Source organism: Eretmochelys imbricata, chromosome 3 (assembly GCF_965152235.1).
Source record: "Eretmochelys imbricata isolate rEreImb1 chromosome 3, rEreImb1.hap1, whole genome shotgun sequence".
NCBI classification, from domain to species: domain Eukaryota; kingdom Metazoa; phylum Chordata; order Testudines; family Cheloniidae; genus Eretmochelys; species Eretmochelys imbricata.
The window spans coordinates 18,001,066-18,021,691 of record NC_135574.1 but is presented as its reverse complement, the minus strand read 5'-3'; the positions used below and the strand labels follow the sequence as shown (position 1 = coordinate 18,021,691).

General features: G+C 41.1%; 1 protein-coding gene across 4 annotated transcripts in view; it reads right to left on the bottom strand.

The window, feature by feature from the left end:
- Positions 1-20,626, bottom strand: part of ITSN2 (intersectin 2) — a 126,884-nt gene that overhangs the window by 73,989 nt on the left and 32,269 nt on the right. For all 4 annotated transcript variants that reach the window (XR_013345545.1, XM_077812448.1, XM_077812446.1 and 1 more), the window contains exons 5-14: positions 17,674-17,837; positions 16,010-16,210; positions 15,813-15,909; positions 14,238-14,380; positions 5,690-5,753; positions 3,684-3,821; positions 3,496-3,581; positions 2,074-2,336; positions 731-880; positions 322-462 (exon numbers count right to left, since the gene is read on the bottom strand). Coding sequence is in view for 3 of the 4 variants with exons in the window: in XM_077812448.1 (XP_077668574.1) it covers positions 322-462; positions 731-880; positions 2,074-2,336; positions 3,496-3,581; positions 3,684-3,821; positions 5,690-5,753; positions 14,238-14,380; positions 15,813-15,909; positions 16,010-16,210; positions 17,674-17,837 (1,447 nt within the window). In the remaining variant the exon portion in view is untranslated. The remainder of the gene's footprint in view (positions 1-321; positions 463-730; positions 881-2,073; positions 2,337-3,495; positions 3,582-3,683; positions 3,822-5,689; positions 5,754-14,237; positions 14,381-15,812; positions 15,910-16,009; positions 16,211-17,673; positions 17,838-20,626) is intronic.

The window sequence follows — 20,626 nt, the reverse complement described above, 5'->3', positions numbered from 1 at the left end:
AAAATATCTTCCTATATAATCACTGGTAAACTAGCACATGCTACTGAAATTATGGTCAAAACCTCACTTCTAGCCTTGTAAAATTAGTATCAATGATCATGAATGTACGTATTGGTTTCCCTAATGCTATAAATAATTTTAGTAGGCATTGTGGAACCACATTCACTGGCCATTTCTACTTAGTCTTCTTTTCTGCATCCTAACCATTCAATCCCTTGATGCTATTGCACAAATCTTTCCTATAAGGACACAGTACTGATGCCACCACAACTGTTAAAGGGAAGTGAAAGAAATCGGTAGGTTTAACAGGAAATCACATACCTGAAGTTGTTGTTGTAGCTGTTTGATTTCTACAATTCCCAAATCACATTTTTTATCTAGAGCTTCCAGCTCACTTTTCTGAATTTGTTTTCTGCTTTGAACATCTTGCAGTCTGCCTGTGATCTGCTGATGTTTGCCACTCTACAGAAACCACATGTTGTAAAAAAACAAAACAAAACAACAAAAAAAGTTTCTCTATCAAACTTCTCTGAAAAGATCATTTCTGCCTAAAGGTACCTTAAGAACAATTCTTAGAAAAAATCCTGCTTTGATTGCTGAGCCAATACTAAGTTAATTTCCTGATCAAGAAAAAGTTGTACTTAGCACTTTAATGTGCATTTTAAGATTCTTGTACAATTTTAAAATTCTGTATATCACTCAAATATATTTAATATCATGTGTGCCTCACCAGGGCTTCTAATTCAAGATTAAGGCTCTTCTTTTTAGAGGTTAACTTGACAATTTCTTCTTGCTCCCTGTTTCTCTGATTAAGAAGATCTTGGCGTCGAATTCTCTCCCATTCCAGCCGTCGCTGGCGCTCGAGTTCTTGCTTTGCTGTCTGCAGATAACAAGTTATATCACTGTAAGCTTACGATACCCTTTAGAAACTCTAAAGCAAACTAGAAGTTTTACAGTGTTGATATCTACACATACATTCTGTAGCTAAATTAAGCTAAAATTAAATATTTCCAGTTTAACAAAACTGGAGTGTTTAATGTACAGACAAATGAAAGCTATATATGTATTTTCATACTTAGCAATATCTATATAGTTTGCCTTTTAATGAACAAAATCCACATAAAAACACCTTGAATCCTAAATGATATCATTAAAGGGGACACTACAAAGGCTGGCAGTTCTTAAATTAGACCTAGACCTTGCACGTTCAGGTTTGCTTACACTCTTGTGCAAAGTAATCTGCCATTCTGTTCTACTTGTGAGTAGCACAGCAGTAAAACATATAAGAATTCTGCTCTTAAAGCACAATCTTATATATTTCAAATATCATATATGATCCAAAGAATGGAAGATCTTATCCTACATGGTTCTGAACATCTCAACTCCCACTGGAAGGGAAACTGCCAGAAAAATCAACTGTGGAGAAAGATAATTGGGTATAACATAATGTATAATTCAGATACGAATTTGGTTTCACTCTAATAGTCTTGCCTCTAACTGAGAACAGTGCCGGGAACTAATAATGACTCAGAAGGCCCTTAGCATGATTGGTCACAGAGTGGATACAATTTTAAATGTGATCGTGGACAAACCAAGTAAACCTAGATTTATTATAGGATCGAAAGTAAAATAATGTCAGCTTCAAGCTTCAGTCGAGCCTAGTTTTGGGTTACAGTTGTTGGGGTTTTTTTTGTTTAAAAAGAGAACTGTAAAAGAAAACGTGGCCCAGAATACGAAAGAGTCTTGAGAACCTGAGTTTTATCCACTTTAGGGGTTATTTGTAACAATAGTAGGCACAACATTTCAGACAAAAATGATAGTGTCCCTCCAAAATGACTTGCAATAGTCACACAAGGAGTGCATGCCCAAGCCAAGTTTCAATGAATGCCTGGCTCCCAGTCCTATGCTCAAACTACTAGACCAAGACTGCTTGTCTAGAGGTAACGCAAGTCCAAAGGCACATAAAAATTACAAGTTCCCAAATGGACAAGGGAATAACTTTACCAACTGTGTTCACTGAGTGTGGGTGCGTACTACTTTAAGGATTAAAATAAATAAAATTAAGGAAACAACCTCCCGCCGTTCTATTTCTTTTCTCCTCTCTTCCTCCCTTTGTCTTTCCAGCTCTCGTTGTTTCTCCAACTGCCTTTCCAGTTCAAGCTGCTTTTTCCGCTCCTGCTCCTGCAGCTCCCTCTCTCTTCGCTCCTGTTCTTCTCTTTCTTTCTGAGCCTTACGTTCCGCCTCTCTCTGCTGCTGCTCCAGTAGGACTTGACGCCTTTTCTCCAGTTCCACGTTTCCTTTCTCATAGTTTGCTTTTCTCTTGTCCTCAAATGTAACTAAAATAAGGCACAGAAGTTAGCACTGTTTTACACAGAACAATGGTTCAAAGCAGTTCCTCTCTTACACTGCTAATGCCTACCATGTTTTCTTATTGGCTAGCTCAAAACATCGCACCATGGATAATTTAAGCACCTTAAATCAAGAAGTTTTAAGTATCTATCCTCTTTTCACAAACACTGACATTCTTATCATTTTCACAGCTTGGCACAAAAGCAAAATTTCATTACTTCTGACATCAAAAAGAAATGTTCTGTGGTAAAACTTTTTGACCTCCCACAAAAAACAGTGGCTAGGTAGGATTGGTGGTTTAAAGCAGAATACAATTTAACATTAATAGACATAAAATGATTCTATCTGTCCAGGACAAAAACAAATTTTTACAAGCTAATGGAGGGTTGCTTTCTTGGACACTGACACTGGATAGGAAAATGGAAGAGTTACACAGCTCATCTTTTTAAACCGTTCTTCACTGTACAGCACATATGTCAGCACAAATAAGGGGTTTTTCAAAAGGCGGGTTACCTTTAATTTTTCTTAGACCCAAACTGTTAAAACAGCAGCAAACCAACCATCATCAGGGTCAATAACTGCAACATGGAATTTTTTTAAAAAAAAGCGTGGGGGGAATAGTTTAGGGGCCTCTGGGATTACCTTCCCAAAATGAAATAAGCCTCGGCCACTAAGAGGGAGCCTCTATTACTCCATTCTGGCAGCAGCAGTCAGACAACAGAGTCTGATACTATGGGCCACGGTAAGCTACAAGTTGCTTGCAGATACTGTGACAAGATCAAGCTACCTCAGGTTCAAAATCCTGCACTACTGTGGAGACAAGGCAAGCACCAGTAACTTTCAATTACATGGAATTTCATAGTGGTGTTTCAACCATGAAGCTTTCCAAGACATTCATTAATAATAATGTCACTGATACGTCCTACACCTGAAAAACAGCCCCTCACCCTTACATTCATGATGTTTTCTTAACTGCCCTTAAATGACAGCATCAAGACAACCTTCCCTCTGTCCAAGGTAACAGGAGTACAGCTCCTGAAATAGTAATGCTGTACTTCCTTACCCCCTTTTTAGTTTCTCAAAGATGCAATATTCTTCAATGAAAAGTGTAATACACTAACACAAAACTGAGAATCTCATTCTTACCTGGCTGTTTTTTCTGGGGCTCCTCTTCTTGCATTCGCTGGCAAGATGGCAGAGTTCCATTAACGTTTTCAGCATATTTTCCACTTCTAGGAGAGAAGTTATTTTGGGGGGAGTTAAATTCAGGCTATTCAGTATTCTTTATATTACCTCTGGATTTAGGTCATGTCTCCCTGTCCTGAGCACTTTACCTGAAAGGAGGAGGTACCAATTCAGGAGGCAGGGTTAATGGCAGAGGCTGCCCAGCTTTGGCCATATCAGTTAGATGCATGGCTAACACAAACTCATCAGCTTTCAGCTGTCCATCTCCATCAACGTCAGATAGTGACCTACATAAAATGGGAGAATGTCGTTGTCAGTGCAACTGAAAATCACTTGGAAGGGATAACTGAAATGAGTTATTATAGAACAATTTCTTAAGGCGTAGACCTTGTAGGGTGAACTGGTAAACAATCTCTCATCTTAGTAAAAACAATACTGGATGAAAGAAAAATTTATTTTATTTTACAGTTTAAATAAGAATTGGCTTTTATACAGCATATATTGTCAAATGATTGCAAAGGCACTTCGCAAACATTAATTAGGTCTACATCACTATGCAGTATGTAAGTAAGTGGGGAAAACGAGGATGAGAAAGGTTAAAGTGCCTTGCCCAAGGTAACATGAGAAGTGAACAGCAGAACTGGAAACAAAACCCTGTTCCATGCTCAAGCCACTTTCAAGATCACAACACCCATTTTACTCTGCCTCAGTTCTTTTCTCAGGATATAAAGCATTATCTAAATGTATGTCCTGATACTACAAAAGGGATCTTCATACAGGGCTCCTTCCTCCCTTGTGACCCCTAGCCTAGGATTCTTTCTCAACACCAGACAGTTCAGCTGATAATGCTGTGGGGCAAAGGTGAGCTGCTTCAGAGCTCCCTGCAGCTGGCAGGTGCAGAATCAAATACTCCCAATCCCCATCATCCTGCTTTAATGGGTAGGCAGCATATACACTAGTATCACTGCCATATTCCTACATGAAACATTGCTGAAGAGTGAAGGAAAGGAACATGTGGCTGTCCACAGAGATGCAGGCAACGAGACTTCCTTAAAGAAGAGTCTGATGGGGCAGGCAGAAACAGTCCTGCAGAGCTGGCCACAAAGCGTTAATGGGGGGGAATCCAACAAAAATCAGAAACAAAGTTGATAAAAAGGTGATTTTTCTTCTGTTTACTGACCAGCTCCACCTACGGGCGATGTTAAAAATGACTCTCTCTTTAATACTAAAATAAAAGATTGATAATTACTGACTTTGGGATAAATTGTGACATGGACTGCGTACCTGTGAATAGGACCTACTTGGATGCTACATGATTACAGCTGCTCTGAATTCTCCACACCAAAGAGGAGGCTAATAGCACTTTCACTGCACCCCCATAATGCACCACACAACTGTGAGGCATACTACAATTTGCTGCTGATGCAGGCCAGAGGCAAATGACTACCTTCTGGACGAAAGAAAAGCAGAGAGGGACGCTTCAGTGGATTGTCTAATGCTAATCTAATCCACAAAGCTTCTGTGGACTCCTGCGAGAAGGTTAAGTTTATATATCACCCCTTACTCACAGCTGTGTTGAAAGGCAAGATCCAGCCCAAAACATACACGAGTTCAAAGTCTTCAGAAGATTGTAATTGTTTCCACCACCATAACAACAAGTTTTAATCAACTGCAATGTACAACTATATGTGTACAACTGTCACAAACCACTAATGGACTGAAGGAACACTTATGGTTCTTTTTTTTAATGTAAATTTAGGTTCAAATTTAAATTGACACGTTTTGAAAAAATCTCTGGGGTTTGTTTGTTTTGACATTCTAATGAGAACTTATTTTTACCTGAAACTGTTGTTTCTCAACAAATAAACCCTCCTCTTCAGTGTTTACAATCCAAACAATGAACCATTGAACCAGAAAGCAAAACTGACTTTGCTGATTTACATAGTCCAGTATAAATAATAAATAGCAAACTGGACATTTAAAACAGTGCAGTTTTAATAAATTATGAGCAAAATGGGTAAATAAAGTTTACTGGGTTTTATAGTGTATGATTTTTAAATGGACCTTGTCCTTTAACACTTCTTGATGGCAGAGAGCAGATTACATTCCCTACCACAATTGTGTAAGCCTCTCATCAATCAGTGAGTAAACTTACCAAATGGTAGCCAGCTGAGTCTGAGAAAGGTTTGACTGCAGAAGGGCATTCCTTGCTTGAAATCCTTAGTGAAATACAAATTAAACTATTAAGAATTTTCATATATAAATCTGTTTAGAACAAAAGACAGATATTATGTGATGTGTTGTAAACTGGGGCAACCCACATTTATTCTTAATTTTACTTCATCAGTTTGTGCTGATGGTTTATTAATGCTGGTAGTCCGTATACTGTATTATTTCTGTATACTGTTAAAAACACAAACCACAGACACAATGATCACAAGTAGAGTAAAGAAATATCATTAGTGTCCTTGACCAACTTTTCTCATTCAGAAAATCCCACCACAGATGAACGTAACAGTTTATGGTGATCTTCACAGCTATATGTAGAATGTAGCTGACTATTTGCAAAGAGTTAGCACTGTTAATGTGGGGGCTACATTCCTTCCCCTGCTAACAAACTATACAGATTGCTAGGCAGAAATCTTCAGTCTATAGGAAAAATTATAGTAACCACTTAGCACTTTTCATGCTTAGATCTAAGTCCCTTACAAAAAGTGGAGAGGAGTTGTTCCCATTTTATAGACAGAGAAACTGAGACACAGTCAGATGAAGTGACTTGCTCAAGGTGACACAGCAAGTCAGTGGCAATGCCAAAAACTGAATCCCAGGTTTACTGACTTTTTGTCCACTTCTGTATCCACTGGACCACAATAATCCTTTGGTGATCTACTAAATAGATATACTATAGAACTCCATTCTTTTAGTAACTTTGAGCGGAACTTTTCAATAGCATCAAAGTGATTCAGGAGCACAACTCCCATTGAAAGTAAATGGGAGTTGTGCTCCTAAGTCATGCAGGCACATATGACAAACTCATCCCTTAACATCTGTGGGAGTGAGGCACACTGCTTGTATTGTTTACAAACAAAACAAAGAAAATAAAAAGCATGCATTTGAGCAATTTCTCCTGTGTGTACACAGTACAGTACATGGCACAAAAAGCATTTTGCACGTGTCCTTTATTTCACAAAGTCATTTTTAAAATATATTCAGCCTCGGATGGGGTGCCTGCAGAGCCTTTGCTGTTGTTGTGAGTGTTAAAATGAATGAATCAAGAATCATACAATAATTTACCGCTTTCATGTTCTCTCCACAGGTACCGTTGCAGAGAGTGGACCAGATGATACGTCTGGGGGGAGAAAGCAGAAGGAGACTCCGCTGGTTGGAAGGCATGAGATGCGCTGTCCTGAGATGCGGGGTTCCACGACCACCACTCCCAAGAGAAGGAGGTGGGTGGTGGTGGTCGGGGACTCTCTCCTCCGGGGGACTGAGTCATCTATCTGCCGGCCTGACCGGGAAAACCGAGAAGTCTGCTGCTTGCCGGGGCTAAGATTCGCTATGTGACGGAGAGACTGCCGAGACTCATCAAGCCCTCTGATCGCTACCCCTTCCTGCTTCTCCACGTGGGCACCAATGATACTGCCAAGAATGACCTTGAGCGGATCACTGCAGACTACGTGGCTCTGGGAAGAAGGATAAAGGAGTTTGAGGCGCAGGTGGTGTTCTCGTCCATCCTCCCCGTGGAAGGAAAAGGCCTGGGTAGGGACCGCCGAATAGTGGAAGTCAACGAATGGCTACGCAGGTGGTGTCGGAGAGAAGGCTTTGGATTCTTTGACCATGGGATGGTGTTCCATGAAGAAGGAGTGCTGGGCAGAGACGGGCTCCACCTTACGAAGAGAGGGAAAAGCATCTTTGCAAGCAGGCTAGCTAACCTAGTGAGGAGGGCTTTAAACTAGGTTCACTGGGGGAAGGAGACCAAAGCCCTGAGGTAACTGGGAAAGCGGGATACCGGGAGGAAGCACAGGCAGGAATGTCTGTGAGGGGAGGGCTCCTGCCTCATAGTGAGAATGAGGGGCGATCAGCAGATTATCTCAAGTGCTTATATACGAATGCACAAAGCCTTGGAAACAAGCAGGGAGAACTGGAGGTCCTGGTGATGTCAAGGAATTATGACGTGATTGGAATAACAGAGACTTGGTGGGATAACTCACATGACTGGAGTACTGTCATGGATAGTTATAAACTGTTCAGGAAGGACAGGCAGGGCAGAAAAGGTGGGGGAGTAGCACTGTAGGTAAGGGAGCAGTATGACTGCTCAGAGCTCCGGTACGATACTGCAGAAAAATCTGAGTGTCTCTGGATTAAGTTTAGAAGTGTGAGCAACAGGAGTGATGTAGTGGTGGGAGTCTGCTATAGACCACCGGACCAGGGGGATGAGGTGGATGAGGCTTTCTTCCGGCAGCTCGCAGAAGCTACTAGATCGCATGCCCTGGTTCTCATGGGTGACTTTAATTTTCCTGATATCTGCTGGGAGAGCAGTACAGCGGTGCACAGACAATCCAGGAAGTTTTTGGAAAGCGTAGGGGACAATTTCCTGGTGCAAGTGCTAGAGGAGCCAACTGGGGGGGAGCTTTTCTTGACCTGCTGCTCACAAACCGGGAAGAATTAGTAGGGGAAGCAAAAGTGGATGGGAATCTGGGAGGCAGTGACCATGAGTTGGTTGAGTTCAGGATCCTGACACAGGGAAGAAAGGTAAGCACCAGGATATGGACCCTGGACTTCAGGAAAGCAGACTTCAACTCCCTCAGGGAACGGATGGGTAGAATCCCCTGGGGGACTAACATGAAGGGGAAAGGAGTCCAGGAGAGCTGGCTGTATTTCCAGGAATCCCTGTTGAGGTTACAGGGACAAACCATCCCGATGTGTCGAAAGAATAGTAAATATGGCAGGCGACCAGCTTGGCTTAACGGTGAAATCCTAGCAGATCTTCAGCATAAATAAGAAGCTCACAAGAAGTGGAAGGTTGGACATATGACCAGGGAAGAGTATAAAAATATTGCTCGGGCATGTAGGAATGAAATTAGGAGGGCCAAATCGCACCTGGAGCTGCAGCTAGCGAGAGATGTTAAGAGTAACAAGAAGGGTTTCTTCAGGTATGTTGGCAACAAGAAGAAAGCCAAGGAAAGTGTGGGCCCCTTAATGAATGAGGGAGGCAACCTAGTGACGGAGGATGTGGAAAAAGCTAATGTACTCAATGATTTTTTTGCCTCTGTCTTCACGAACAAGGTCAGCTCCCAGACTGCTGTGCTGGGCATCACAACATGGGGAATAGATGGCCAGCCCTCTGTGGAGAAAGAGGTGGTTAGGGACTATTTAGAAAAACTGGACGTGCACAAGTCCATGGGGCCGGATGAGTTGCATCCGAGAGTGCTAACGGAACTGGCGGCTGTGATTGCAGAGCCATTGGGCATTATCTTTGAAAACTCGTGGCGATCGGGGGAAGTCCCGGATGACTGGAAAAAGGCTAATGTAGTGCCAATCTTTAAAAAAGGGAAGAAGGAGGATCCTGGGAACTACAGGCCAGTCAGCCTCACTTCAGTCCCCGGAAAAATCATGGAGCAGGTCCTCAAAGAATCAATCCTGAAGCACTTACATGAGAGGAAAGTGATCAGGAACAGTCAGCATGGATTCACCAAGGGAAGGTCATGCCTGACTAATCTAATCGCCTTCTATGACGAGATTACTGGTTCTGTGGATGAAGGGAAAGCAGTGGATGTATTGTATCTTGACTTTAGCAAAGCTTTTGACACGGTCTCCCACAGTATTCTTGTCAGCAAGTTAAGGAAGTATGGGCTGGATGAATGCACCATAAGGTGGGTAGAAAGTTGGCTAGATTGTCGGGCTCAATGGGTAGTGATCAATGGCTCCATGTCTAGTTGGCAGCCGGTGTCAAGTGGAGTGCCCCAGGGGTCGGTCCTGGGGCCGGTTTTGTTCAATTTCTTCATAAATGATCTGGAGGATGGTGTGGATTGCACTCTCAGCAAATTTGCGGATGAAACTAAACTGGGAGGAGTGGTAGATATGCTGGAGGGTAGGGATAGGATACAGAGGGACCTAGACAAATTGGAGGATTGGGCCAAAAGAAATCTGATGAGGTTCAATAAGGATAAGTGCAGGGTCCTGCACTTAGGACGGAAGAACCCAATGCACAGCTACAGACTAGGGACCGAATGGCTAGGCAGCAGTTCTGCGGAAGAGGACCTACGGGTGACAGTGGACGAGAAGCTGGATATGAGCCAGCAGTGTGCCCTTGTTGCCAAGAAGGCCAATGGCATTTTGGGATGTATAAGTAGGGGCATTGCGAGCAGATCGAGGGACGTGATCGTCCCCCTCTATTCGACATTGGTGAGGCCTCATCTGGAGTACTGTGTCCAGTTTTGGGCCCCACACTACAAGAAGGATGTGGATAAATTGGAGAGAGTCCAGCGAAGGGCAACAAAAATGATTAGGGGTCTGGAACACATGACTTATGAGGAGAGGCTGAGGGAACTGGGATTGTTTAGTCTGCAGAAGAGAAGAATGAGGGGGGATTTGATAGCTGCTTTCAACTACCTGAGAGGTAGTTCCAGAGAGGATGGTTCTAGACTATTCTCAGTGGTGGAAGAGGACAGGACAAGGAGTAATGGTCTCAAGTTGCAGTGGGGGAGGTTCAGGTTGGATATTAGGAAAAACTTTTTCACTAGGAGGGTGGTGAAACACTGGAATGCGTTGCCTAGGGAGGTGGTGGAATCTCCTTCCTTAGACCTTTTCAAGGTCAGGCTTGACAAAGCCCTGGCTGGGATGATTTAATTGGGTATGGGTCCTGCTTTTGAGCAGGGGGTTGGACTAGATGACCTCCTGAGGTCCCTTCCAACCCTGATATTCTATGATTCTATGTTTTCACTACCTGCTCCCTTCTTTTCTCCCCGCTTCTAGCCCTCCCTTTCCCATAAGTGTATCCAGAATGCAACACTTAAGTCAAATTTTCAAACCCACAGTGTGTATGTGATTATAAATTTAAACAAGTTACTGCCGCTATTGCTAGGCTAGATTTTTAGGAAGGTAAGGTGGGGAGAGATTTATTTATTCCACAATACATATCATATGCGACCCGTTAGCTAGTGTTTTTTTTTTTAATATAATCACCCTTAGGGCACACTATTTTAAATTACAGTGGGGAAAAAGTGAAAAGACATGCTAATCTGTAGAACCCAAGCAGCTTGAGAGATTTGTAAAACCTCAAACTCCGTAAGATCTGTTCCCCGTTATTATTTTTCCAATAAGGACGTCCGGCTAAATGATATATAAATACTGGGATTATCCCTTAACGATTTTTTAAGTCCTTCAACACTGACTACCCTCCAGGTATTCACAAGTGTGGCTGTATTTAATAATAAATAGCATACTTTTGTTATTCAGTTACTTCTGCCTTTTGGTCCTTCAAAACACTAAAGTGAACACTATCCATGGCTGCAAATTTAGGTCATAAACAATGTTCCCTCTAACTTTTTATATCCATTTGTGGAGTGAACTTTATTATGTGCATCAATATGGAGGTGATGAGTGGCGGGGGTGGGGCCGAGGGGTTTGGTGTGTGGGAGGAGACTCAGGGCTGGGGCAGAGGGTTGGGGGGTGTGTGTGTGGGGTGAGGGCTCTGGCTGGGGGTGTTGGCTCTGGGGTGGGCAGGCATGAGAGATTTGGAGTACAGGAGGGGGCTCAAGGCTGGGGCAGAGGGTTGGGGTGCAGGGTGAGGGCTCTGGGGTGGGCCGGGATGAGGGGTTTGGGGTGTGAGATAGGAGCTGAAGGGCTGGGGCACTATGGAAATAAGAACTGCTTGTTTCTCCATAATCCAGTGTGAAGACTAAGGCCTTGTCAACACTACACAAAAGGCAGTTTTTGCTGACAAAACAATGGAGGTGTACACACTACAAAGCTACTTTTGGTGACAAAATAAAACCACCTTGATGAGAGGCATAAAACTTTTTAAGGCAAAGTTAAAGTGTCAAGGCAGCAATGTAGACGCTACCGTTCGTTATGTTGACATAACTGGCCTCCCCGAGTATCCCACAATGCCCACCATAACTGCTCTGCTCACTGTTTTGAACTCAGCTGCCCTGTAGGCATGCGCCCCCTCCCCTTTTAAAGCTCTGGAAAGCTTTGACATTCCTCAGTGTGGAGAGCTCACAACACTGCTGAGGAGGCTGTGGGAGAACTTGGAGGGAATCACGGAACCATTAATGTGGAATTGGCAGGCAGGCAGAGCGGGCAGCTGCTGTGAGGGAGAGACTGCTGTGCTGTGCAGAGCCAGGGGCTGATGCGGGGTGCGGGTTCCTCTCCCCCAGGATTGGTTGCTCAGGGTGCTGTCTGACCTTAAAGAGACTGCATGTCTGAATTTAAAGAGACACACTTCCCTAACACACACAGTGTTTCTGTCTCTCCTCCACCCCCTCCCTACATACTCCCTGTCACACTCTCTCCCTTTTCTTCCCCCCACATACACTTCAGTTGAAAAGCAGCTGGCAATCTAGTAGGATGCCCATGGAACAATGGGATTGAGAAACCTGCATCATGTGACACTGTACCTGCCTCATGAGGCATTGCAAACCCTTCCCAAAGGACCCTGAAGCCAGTTGCACAGTGGGATAGCTACCCACAGTGCACTGCTCTCTGTGTCAATGCAAGAGGTGCTAGAGTGAATGTGCTCTGCTGACACAAGGGGCTAGTGTGGACATGCAACAGCGGTTTAATTAAAGCGACGTAACTTTTGTCGACAAAACTCTGTAGTGTAGACAAGTCCTAATGCAAAGATGCATTTTAGTTTCTCTGCAATCTCATCCTCTGTTCTTGCCCTTGACATCCTAGAGGTCTGTTAAACACACCCACAGGTTTCTTGCTTCATGTGTCTTTTCTTATTCTAAATCAGTATTTTTTTTTTAATTAATGTCCTCATTTGGGAATTTTTTGCCTTCAAATTTCTTCTTAGCCCTCATTCTCTAACTTATATTTGCCCTCCAAAGTTTGTATTGCATACTTTATTAGCATCAATTGGGTTTCAGGTGCATTATGGGATTTTTTTTAAAGATTTTTTTTTGCCTCAAATACATTCTTATACCTAGCTGTTTAGTCATATTCTGCCCCCAACCTGACCCTTCTCAGCTTTTTTGTTTCCTTATGAATACTTCTGTGACTCCAACATACTTTTTTACTGAATGCTCTTCACCAAGATTCTATGAATTCTAAAATATCTTTTGCTTTCATATCCAATATAAATTTATACTAGCATTCATCTATACACCCTTTCCTTTTATTATGACAGAATGAATCAGCAAAAGGTAGCGTTGTAGATATGCTGGCCCAGGATACAAGAGAGACAAGGTGCGTAAGGTAATATCCTTTATTGGAACAACTTCTGTTGGTGATCTGTGGAGCTCAAAAGCTTGTCTCTTTCACCCAAAGAAGTTGATCCAATAGAAGAGATTATCTCACCCACCTTGTCTCTCAGTAAAAGGTATACAGGCTGAGCTCTACTCAATGCAATGGAGCAAGGTAATCAGTACATTGTTGCCAACAGTTTCAGCCCATTTTCTTCTTTGTTAGGCATATTCTTCCTTATAACGAAGATTGCAGTATAGCTTTAATTCTTGAGTAACGGAAGCACAGATGCAAGGTGAATCAAAAACTGAATCGGACTGAAAACTGCTACACAGAAGAGGTTTTGGTTAAATGACAGGTCTCATCTTTTCTGTACCATTAAAGGAGTTTAAAGGGTTTAGAAGCCATCTAAACCAGTGCTACTCAAAGTGGTGGTCTGCGGACCGGCCATCGGCTGCTGGTCTGCGCGCTCACTGGAAAAAAAAATTGCCGGTCCCCCACATCAAATAGCTTGAGAAGCACTGATCTAAACCACAAAAGAGTGCTTAATATATAGGCTGTAGCATGTCTGATAGACTTTTAGGGAGGACTGCTAAAAGTCTAAAAGAAAAGTATTATTTATTCATCCCCCAACAGATACACTTACCCACTTACCCACCAACCCCCCAAAACACAACAACAAAAAGCCTTTCACGTCAAAAGAGATGTTAACACAATTCTGCCCTTTAAACATTTGCTCTTGGCTCATTGTATGAACTTGTATTCAAGAACAAGATTAGGTTTGCATTACTACATTTGATGGTCTTGGTGTCATCTGAAATGTTGTTAAACAAAGTTTTAGTTGACTGGGGGAGTTTTGAAAAATATCCCCCAAAACAAGAGAGCAGAGTAAAGATAAGTCCACCTGGGTAGGAGACTCTGAAGCACAAACTTTGAAACCAGCAAAGTTCAAATTTAGTGCAGACCTGCAGGACATACCCAAGCTTTCGTTTACAGATTAGTAAAGTGAGATTGTCTTGTGTAGCATAATATAGGAATTCTTTAAATTTAACACACACATAAAAGCTGAACAACAAGTTATCCCATATAGTGACACTTTTATAAGCCAGTTTTGTGTCTCGGTAAGACTCAGACCTAAAGATTAGAAAAACGTACGGTTACTTAGGATAAAATCCAGGCTCCATTGAAGTCAGTTGTAAAATTCAGATTAACTTCAAAGGATTTCATCATTAATCTTTTCAGTTCTAATAATTAGAAAACTCTTTTTTTTTCAGTCCAAATGCTGTACTCACCTGATAGGTATCCACTCATGCCTTTATCAAGACTATTAAATTTCTGCCTGTATTTTAATCTGGAGGCCTGAGGAACTGCCCAGTCTGAGGATCCAGTCTTAGGTGAATTCCCAGTTAGTGAAGTGGTGGAGGAAGAATTTGAACTGCAATATAAATGTTAAAAAGACAAAAATACATTATTCTAAATTCCATTGTTTAATAAACAAGCTTTAGATAGTATGCTCCCTAGAACAGGGGCTGTCTCCCCCTATTGGTTTGTGCAGCACTTAGCACAATGAGGCCCCAATCCTCTCTCTGCTCTCTATCATAACAGAAACATTAAAGAATTTTAAAACCCTGTTTTTCATCTCTACTATCCAACTAAAAAAGAGGAATTACACGCTTATTACATGCAGCACAGAGTGTTTATTTAGAGCACTGAAATGAAAAATGTAACATACTGAAACACAGTCTTTGCATTCAAGTAAAATGTCTACAAAACATGTTGAAGAACTTGTACGGAGTAGTATTTAAGAAAAATATGGGGAAAAACATCAAGACATATTAATAAAAATCCAGTAGTTATGGAAGGCAGGGGGAACACATCCCAAGACCTGTAAAAGCCTACAGCAGGACACTGAGGGCTAAGGACAATGACCGAGTAGCAAATTTAAGTGAAGACATGAATTAAATCAAAAAATGAAACCATGAATGTATGAAAAATTCAACCAGTGAACTGACTCATCCACAAAACAAAACATCTGCAGCTTCTAAAGTCACTCCTTGCTGCCAATACCCTAAACCAAAAAGCCTCACCTGAACGATACCTTTTCCCCCTAAAATTTTGCACTGCTGCTACCACTGGTTCAGAGTCATTGGAGGTAGCAAGAGTGAGAGTGCTGATTTGTACTAAACCTTTCAAACACTACATTACATAAACCTGCTCTGAATGTTAACCAACATCATGATCATAACATCATTAGATGCCTGAAGCCCTGTCTACAGCAGTACTACAGTGGAGCTATCTGTCTGTAGCAATAGTGAGGAACTCTAGCAGAGAAAAGATAATATAGACACAGCCAAAGAGACCAAACTTTTACTTTAAACACTTTTGGCACAAATAAGGAAGGTGATCACAAAGATTTATGATCTCCATTACTTGCAAAATGACCTCAGAGATAAATGTTTGCAATAGATAATCTTTTAGACAACTTTTGTATACATAACTTCCTCAGAAAAGAACATGTTGCAATATTAACATAGCTTCCATAACACCTAATCCTTGGACTGTATGTTTTGCCTCTGTTTATTTAACACCGCTTCATTCCATTCTTTCTGAACCTCCCTCCCACTTTGAGTATGTTTGTTACATTTACTGACAATGTTATTCAACTGCTCATATCCAAACACAAATTAATCTCTTGTTGCATTTATCGCCTAGATCTGTATCAATGTTCAGAAATATCATGTATATATGCTGTTCACACATCTCCTTATTTTTCTGCTTGTAAATATGAACTGTTATATTGCAATTTTTTAAAAAGGCATTTGTTACTAAAGTCTAAGACATGACATTTTAAGTCTTAAGTGTCATACCTACTAGATCCTAAATCGATCAGAGACTGTGCCTTCTGTATATTAGTACCACCAAACCCTCCTGCCATGGGACTGAAAGAACCAGGATGAGGCAATGCTGAAACAAAAAAGAAAAATAAATGGATACAAGTTAATAATCTACACTAAGAATTAGATTAGTGTATCCAGAATTGAGTATCTTACTGGGTTGTACTTACTTGAAGAGAAAGACATAGGTAAAGGCTGAAGGAGACTGGATGTTCCATTTGGCAATGATGATGTACTGATAGAAGGCATCAGAGGCGTAGAGATAATCAAGGGAGGAATCGAAGTCACTGCGGTCAACGATGACATGGGAGCTAAAGGTGCGATTGTAGGCACAGATGTTGGCATGGACAGATTTGGCATACTACCCATTCCTAAAGGAGAAATGAAATAACTATTATTAAACATTTAATGCTGCAGCATCATCCAAAGGCCTCAACTAAGAATGGATCCATTGTGCCTGGTAAATGCAATACACACTCAACGCAGGAGACCGTCAACGTGCAGAGGTGCCCATACTCTAAAATGTATGTTTACATTCAATTATAAGATCTATTTTTCTCCACACTTTGAACGGCTCTCATTCAAGCTTTCCAGCCACAGAGTATGCTGCATGCAGAAGAAAGCACAAATGAAGAAACAAACAACATGTGCTCAAAATATATTTAGCTACCGTTTCCAATACCCACCCTATAATGACTTCTCTAAAAGTCTCGTACTTCTAGCCCCTCGGGGACATAAAGTAACGGACTTTAAAGTTGTGACAATTTATGTACAGAAAAGCTGTCGCTGTTGCAGGACTGAATCCTGCTTGTCCTGAGCCTCTGTCCGCAGTATTCTTGAAGGAGAAATTCCATATTTGGTGAAAATAAGGAAACGTCTCTAGCTAATGGATTTTTTTTTCCCCCCAAATGAAGCTGTTGGAAGTTACTCAGGGCACTGGCATCATTTATTTAATGAATACTGGGGAAAATGGATCGACGGGCAGAATGCTGGGTGAGGTGGTAAACAATGCGTGATATTTTTTGCATGGCTCTGCAATTCATCACATGGCTATCAACGCTACATATTTACAAGTGTCTATACTTGTGAAAATATACGTACATACACACTTTAGAGCTAGTCAAATAATTAAGAACAGTTGTGGAATAGATACATGTATACACATACTTTTATAATCTGTACACATACCTGGATGCATAAAATATATTTGTAGTCTGGCAGACATTATTTGGTTTATAAATGCTTCACAATATACAACATCATGCATACACAGAATCCCAGAATACACTAAGAGAGATTAAATCATAAGCTAAAGAGAAAATAAATATTGAAGTAGAGCTGATTGAGTACTATTAATTGAATCATTTGATGAACTTCAAAAATGTTTCAAATAAAACTATTCCTTGAGAGATTTTAAATATTTGCCTAGCTTTAGTTTTAAAGCATAATTCTAAAAGAGCAGAAGTTAGCATCTTTGAGAGAGAAGGAAAAGGAGTTCTAGGTCAAGGGGACAGCCTGTAGGTCACACGTAAGAACAGTTTTCATGCATTTTACAAGCCAAAAATGTAATGATTTAGTCAGGTACTCCTGTGTGAATTACATTGTAGGCAGCTAATAAGCAACAAACAGCCAAAATTAAAGGATAATTCTTTAACAGCTTCAGAGAAATTTTTTTGCAAAGCTCTTTAGATCAGGGTATCCCTTTTGCAATCATTGTTTCTTTAGTCAAATGATCTCATCTGTTAGATATAAATATGAATGTACCCTCAATACTTCTTTTTGTTTTTTGGTGACTCTCTCAACAACAGTAAATGTATTAAATATTCATAAGTACCAAAGCGAGCAGAAATTAACGGAGAGAATACGGGAGGTTGCTTCATGATAGGTGGGAGGACCACAGGCAAGTGTTGACCTTGTAATTTTAGTTTGATGAGTTTCATAGCTATGGAGAATTCCTGTTGATCCATCTTCCCGTCTTTGTTCAGGTCTGCAAGAGCCCTTAAAAAAACAGGGGGGAAGGAAACATTAATTTTCTCACTCAAAACTGAGTGCTTATATAATTTCATTTATTGCCTTATTATTCTATTTCCTGCTATCTTTTGTAGTTTAACCTGATATTGATTTTACAGAAAGTTATGAATGACCTTCCACAATGTGAAAACCCTTAGAACAGAGGTGGCCAATCTGTGGCTCCAGAGCCACATGTGGCTCTTCAGAAGTTAATATGCAGCTCCTTGTATAGTCACAGACTCTGAGGCTGGAGCTACAGGTGCCAACTTTCCAGTGTGCCAGGCGGTGCTCACTGCTCAAACCCCTGGCTCTGCCACAGGCCCTGCCACCACTCCACCCCTTCCCAGGCCCTCCCCTGAGCCTGCCATGCCCTCGCTCCTTCCCCTATCCCCCGCTCCCCCCGCCAGCTTCCTGCATGCCACAAAACAGCTGATTGGGAGGGAGGGAGAGGCGCTGATTGGCGGGGCTGCCGGTGGGTGGGAAGCGCTGGGAGCTGGGGGGAGCTGATGGGGAGCTGCTCATGTATTACTGTGGCTCTTTGGCAAATTCTGGCTCCCTCTCAGGCTCAGGTTGGCCACCCCTGCCTTAGAAAATTGTAGATCTTGACTTTTTTGCGCAGAGTTGTTTTTGTTTATATATGCTAATACAGACCATCTGGCATCTTCTTATGTGACTCAATTTCTAAAAGTATCATACATTAAACACTCAGTGCCCAGGAAACTAGCAGACTGTTTGGCACAGTAGTACCTTCATGCCCTGTGTGCAACATTTACTGCATCAATTATGGCTCAGCACTAGACAAATAGATCACATTAAATGAAGATTAAATGAAGAGATTAATTCAAAAGACTAAAGCATGGCACTTATTAAAAATCCTTAATATAGTTACATAGTATACCTACATACTTATGGATCACTATGTAGAATTCAATTAGTATGTGAATTTTATTTTTCAATTTTAACACACTCACACATCTCTCGTGGCACCTTCCCAAACTGAATATTATAAACAGTGAATAAATACAATGGACAGCTCATGCACTGTGAGAATATTCCCAAAAACTTCCACTTTCCTTGGAAGACTACTTCATAGAATCTAATAAATTTTACTGTCAGAAACTTTTCCGGATACTTAACAAATTTCCCTTTTCTTAATTTCATTCCATTGCTCCTAGTTCCCATATATCCCAACATATCATGAAAAAGAATTCCTATACTTTTTTTGTATTTACACCCTTTACATATTTGTAAATGTATCTTATTCGCTTACATATCTCATTCATCATCTGCCAAGATAGATAGATATTACATATTATATACATACACACATACACATATATATATACCCTAATGTTTCCTCATGAGTCAGTTCCACTACACCCTTAATTACTTTACAGGTCTCTTTTCTAAACTTCCTTTAGTGTGTCTGCATATTTCCAACAATGAAATGCCCAGGACAAAACGCAATATTCTGGTGTGCACTCAGAAATCACAAAGAGGGATTATTACCTCCCTATTTCATGAGCTGATGTCTCTTCCTATGTGGACTAAAACTCCAGTGGCTTTTTTCAGTTGCTATCTTACATTATAGTAACTCTGCCATAGCCAATCCCAGGCCTGGTTGAAAAAGGAGAAGGGCTGGCGTCAGGTTCGAAGCTGGTCGTAAAAATTTACCATAAACTAACACTGTAAGTCCTCAAATGAATGAAAATGAGGGACTGCAGGTTCAGATGATTTGGTCATGCCAAGCACAGTCCTGACAACTATGTAGATAAGAGAGTCCAACAGATCAAGATTAAAGGAAACAGAGATGCCAACTCAAGAAGAAGTGGTGGGATGTTATAAAGAAAGACACGTTAGCACCTGGTATAATATACAGCACTGAACAGAGCACTTTGGAGGAGAGGACTTGGAGAGCAGACCCTATTTGATGGAATTAATGCAAGGAAGATGATGATGTTACATAATAATATTAAATGCAATTTACTACCTATAACCCAAGCATACAACTTTAGGATTTATGTCTTCCCAGGTTTCTCCCTGTGTTTGGGCTATTTTCCACTCCCAATTTATTAGCAAGCATTTTTCCCCCAAGCTCAGTCTCATTTTATTATTTCTTGTCCATATTTCAAACCTCCCTAGTGACTCTACTGGTGTTTCAAATACTATACAGTTTAGTATCAACCAGGAAATTCATTAACCTATTGTTTCTCTCTTTTTCCATGTTATTTAAAATGTTATGTAAGGCCTAACAATGAACTTTGCAGCACTCCACCAGATGTCTCCCCTAATTTGATATCCTGCTGTTTATCATTACCCTTTGTTTGCAATACTAAAGCCAGTTTTTAATCCTTGTGACAGTGCTCATGGTCGACCAATTTGAATTTTGTGAGTAGGATCAAATGCTTGAATAGAAAAGCAAGTGTGGCCACTATCCTGTAATCAGATCTGCTCAGACAGACCTATTCACCTAAGCAGAGCCACAATGAGTCTTAATTGCAGGATCAGGTCCTAAAGTGTGCATGTACTGTAGTCCCTTAAACCACTAATTATGTAAGAAATGCAATCAAGGCTGTCTGTCATTATTTGTTTTTTATACCTCCACATTCCTTTTCACTCAAGTTCCATTACAGTTTAATTTCTTCCACTATTATAACAGAGATTAAAGCTTAAATATAATGACAAGTATATATTGAAATAAGTGAGTCCAGGCACCGTTCTTGTTTGACTCTTTTATATAATGTAGTTGGAAAGTGGTCTTTCAATTGGCAACATAA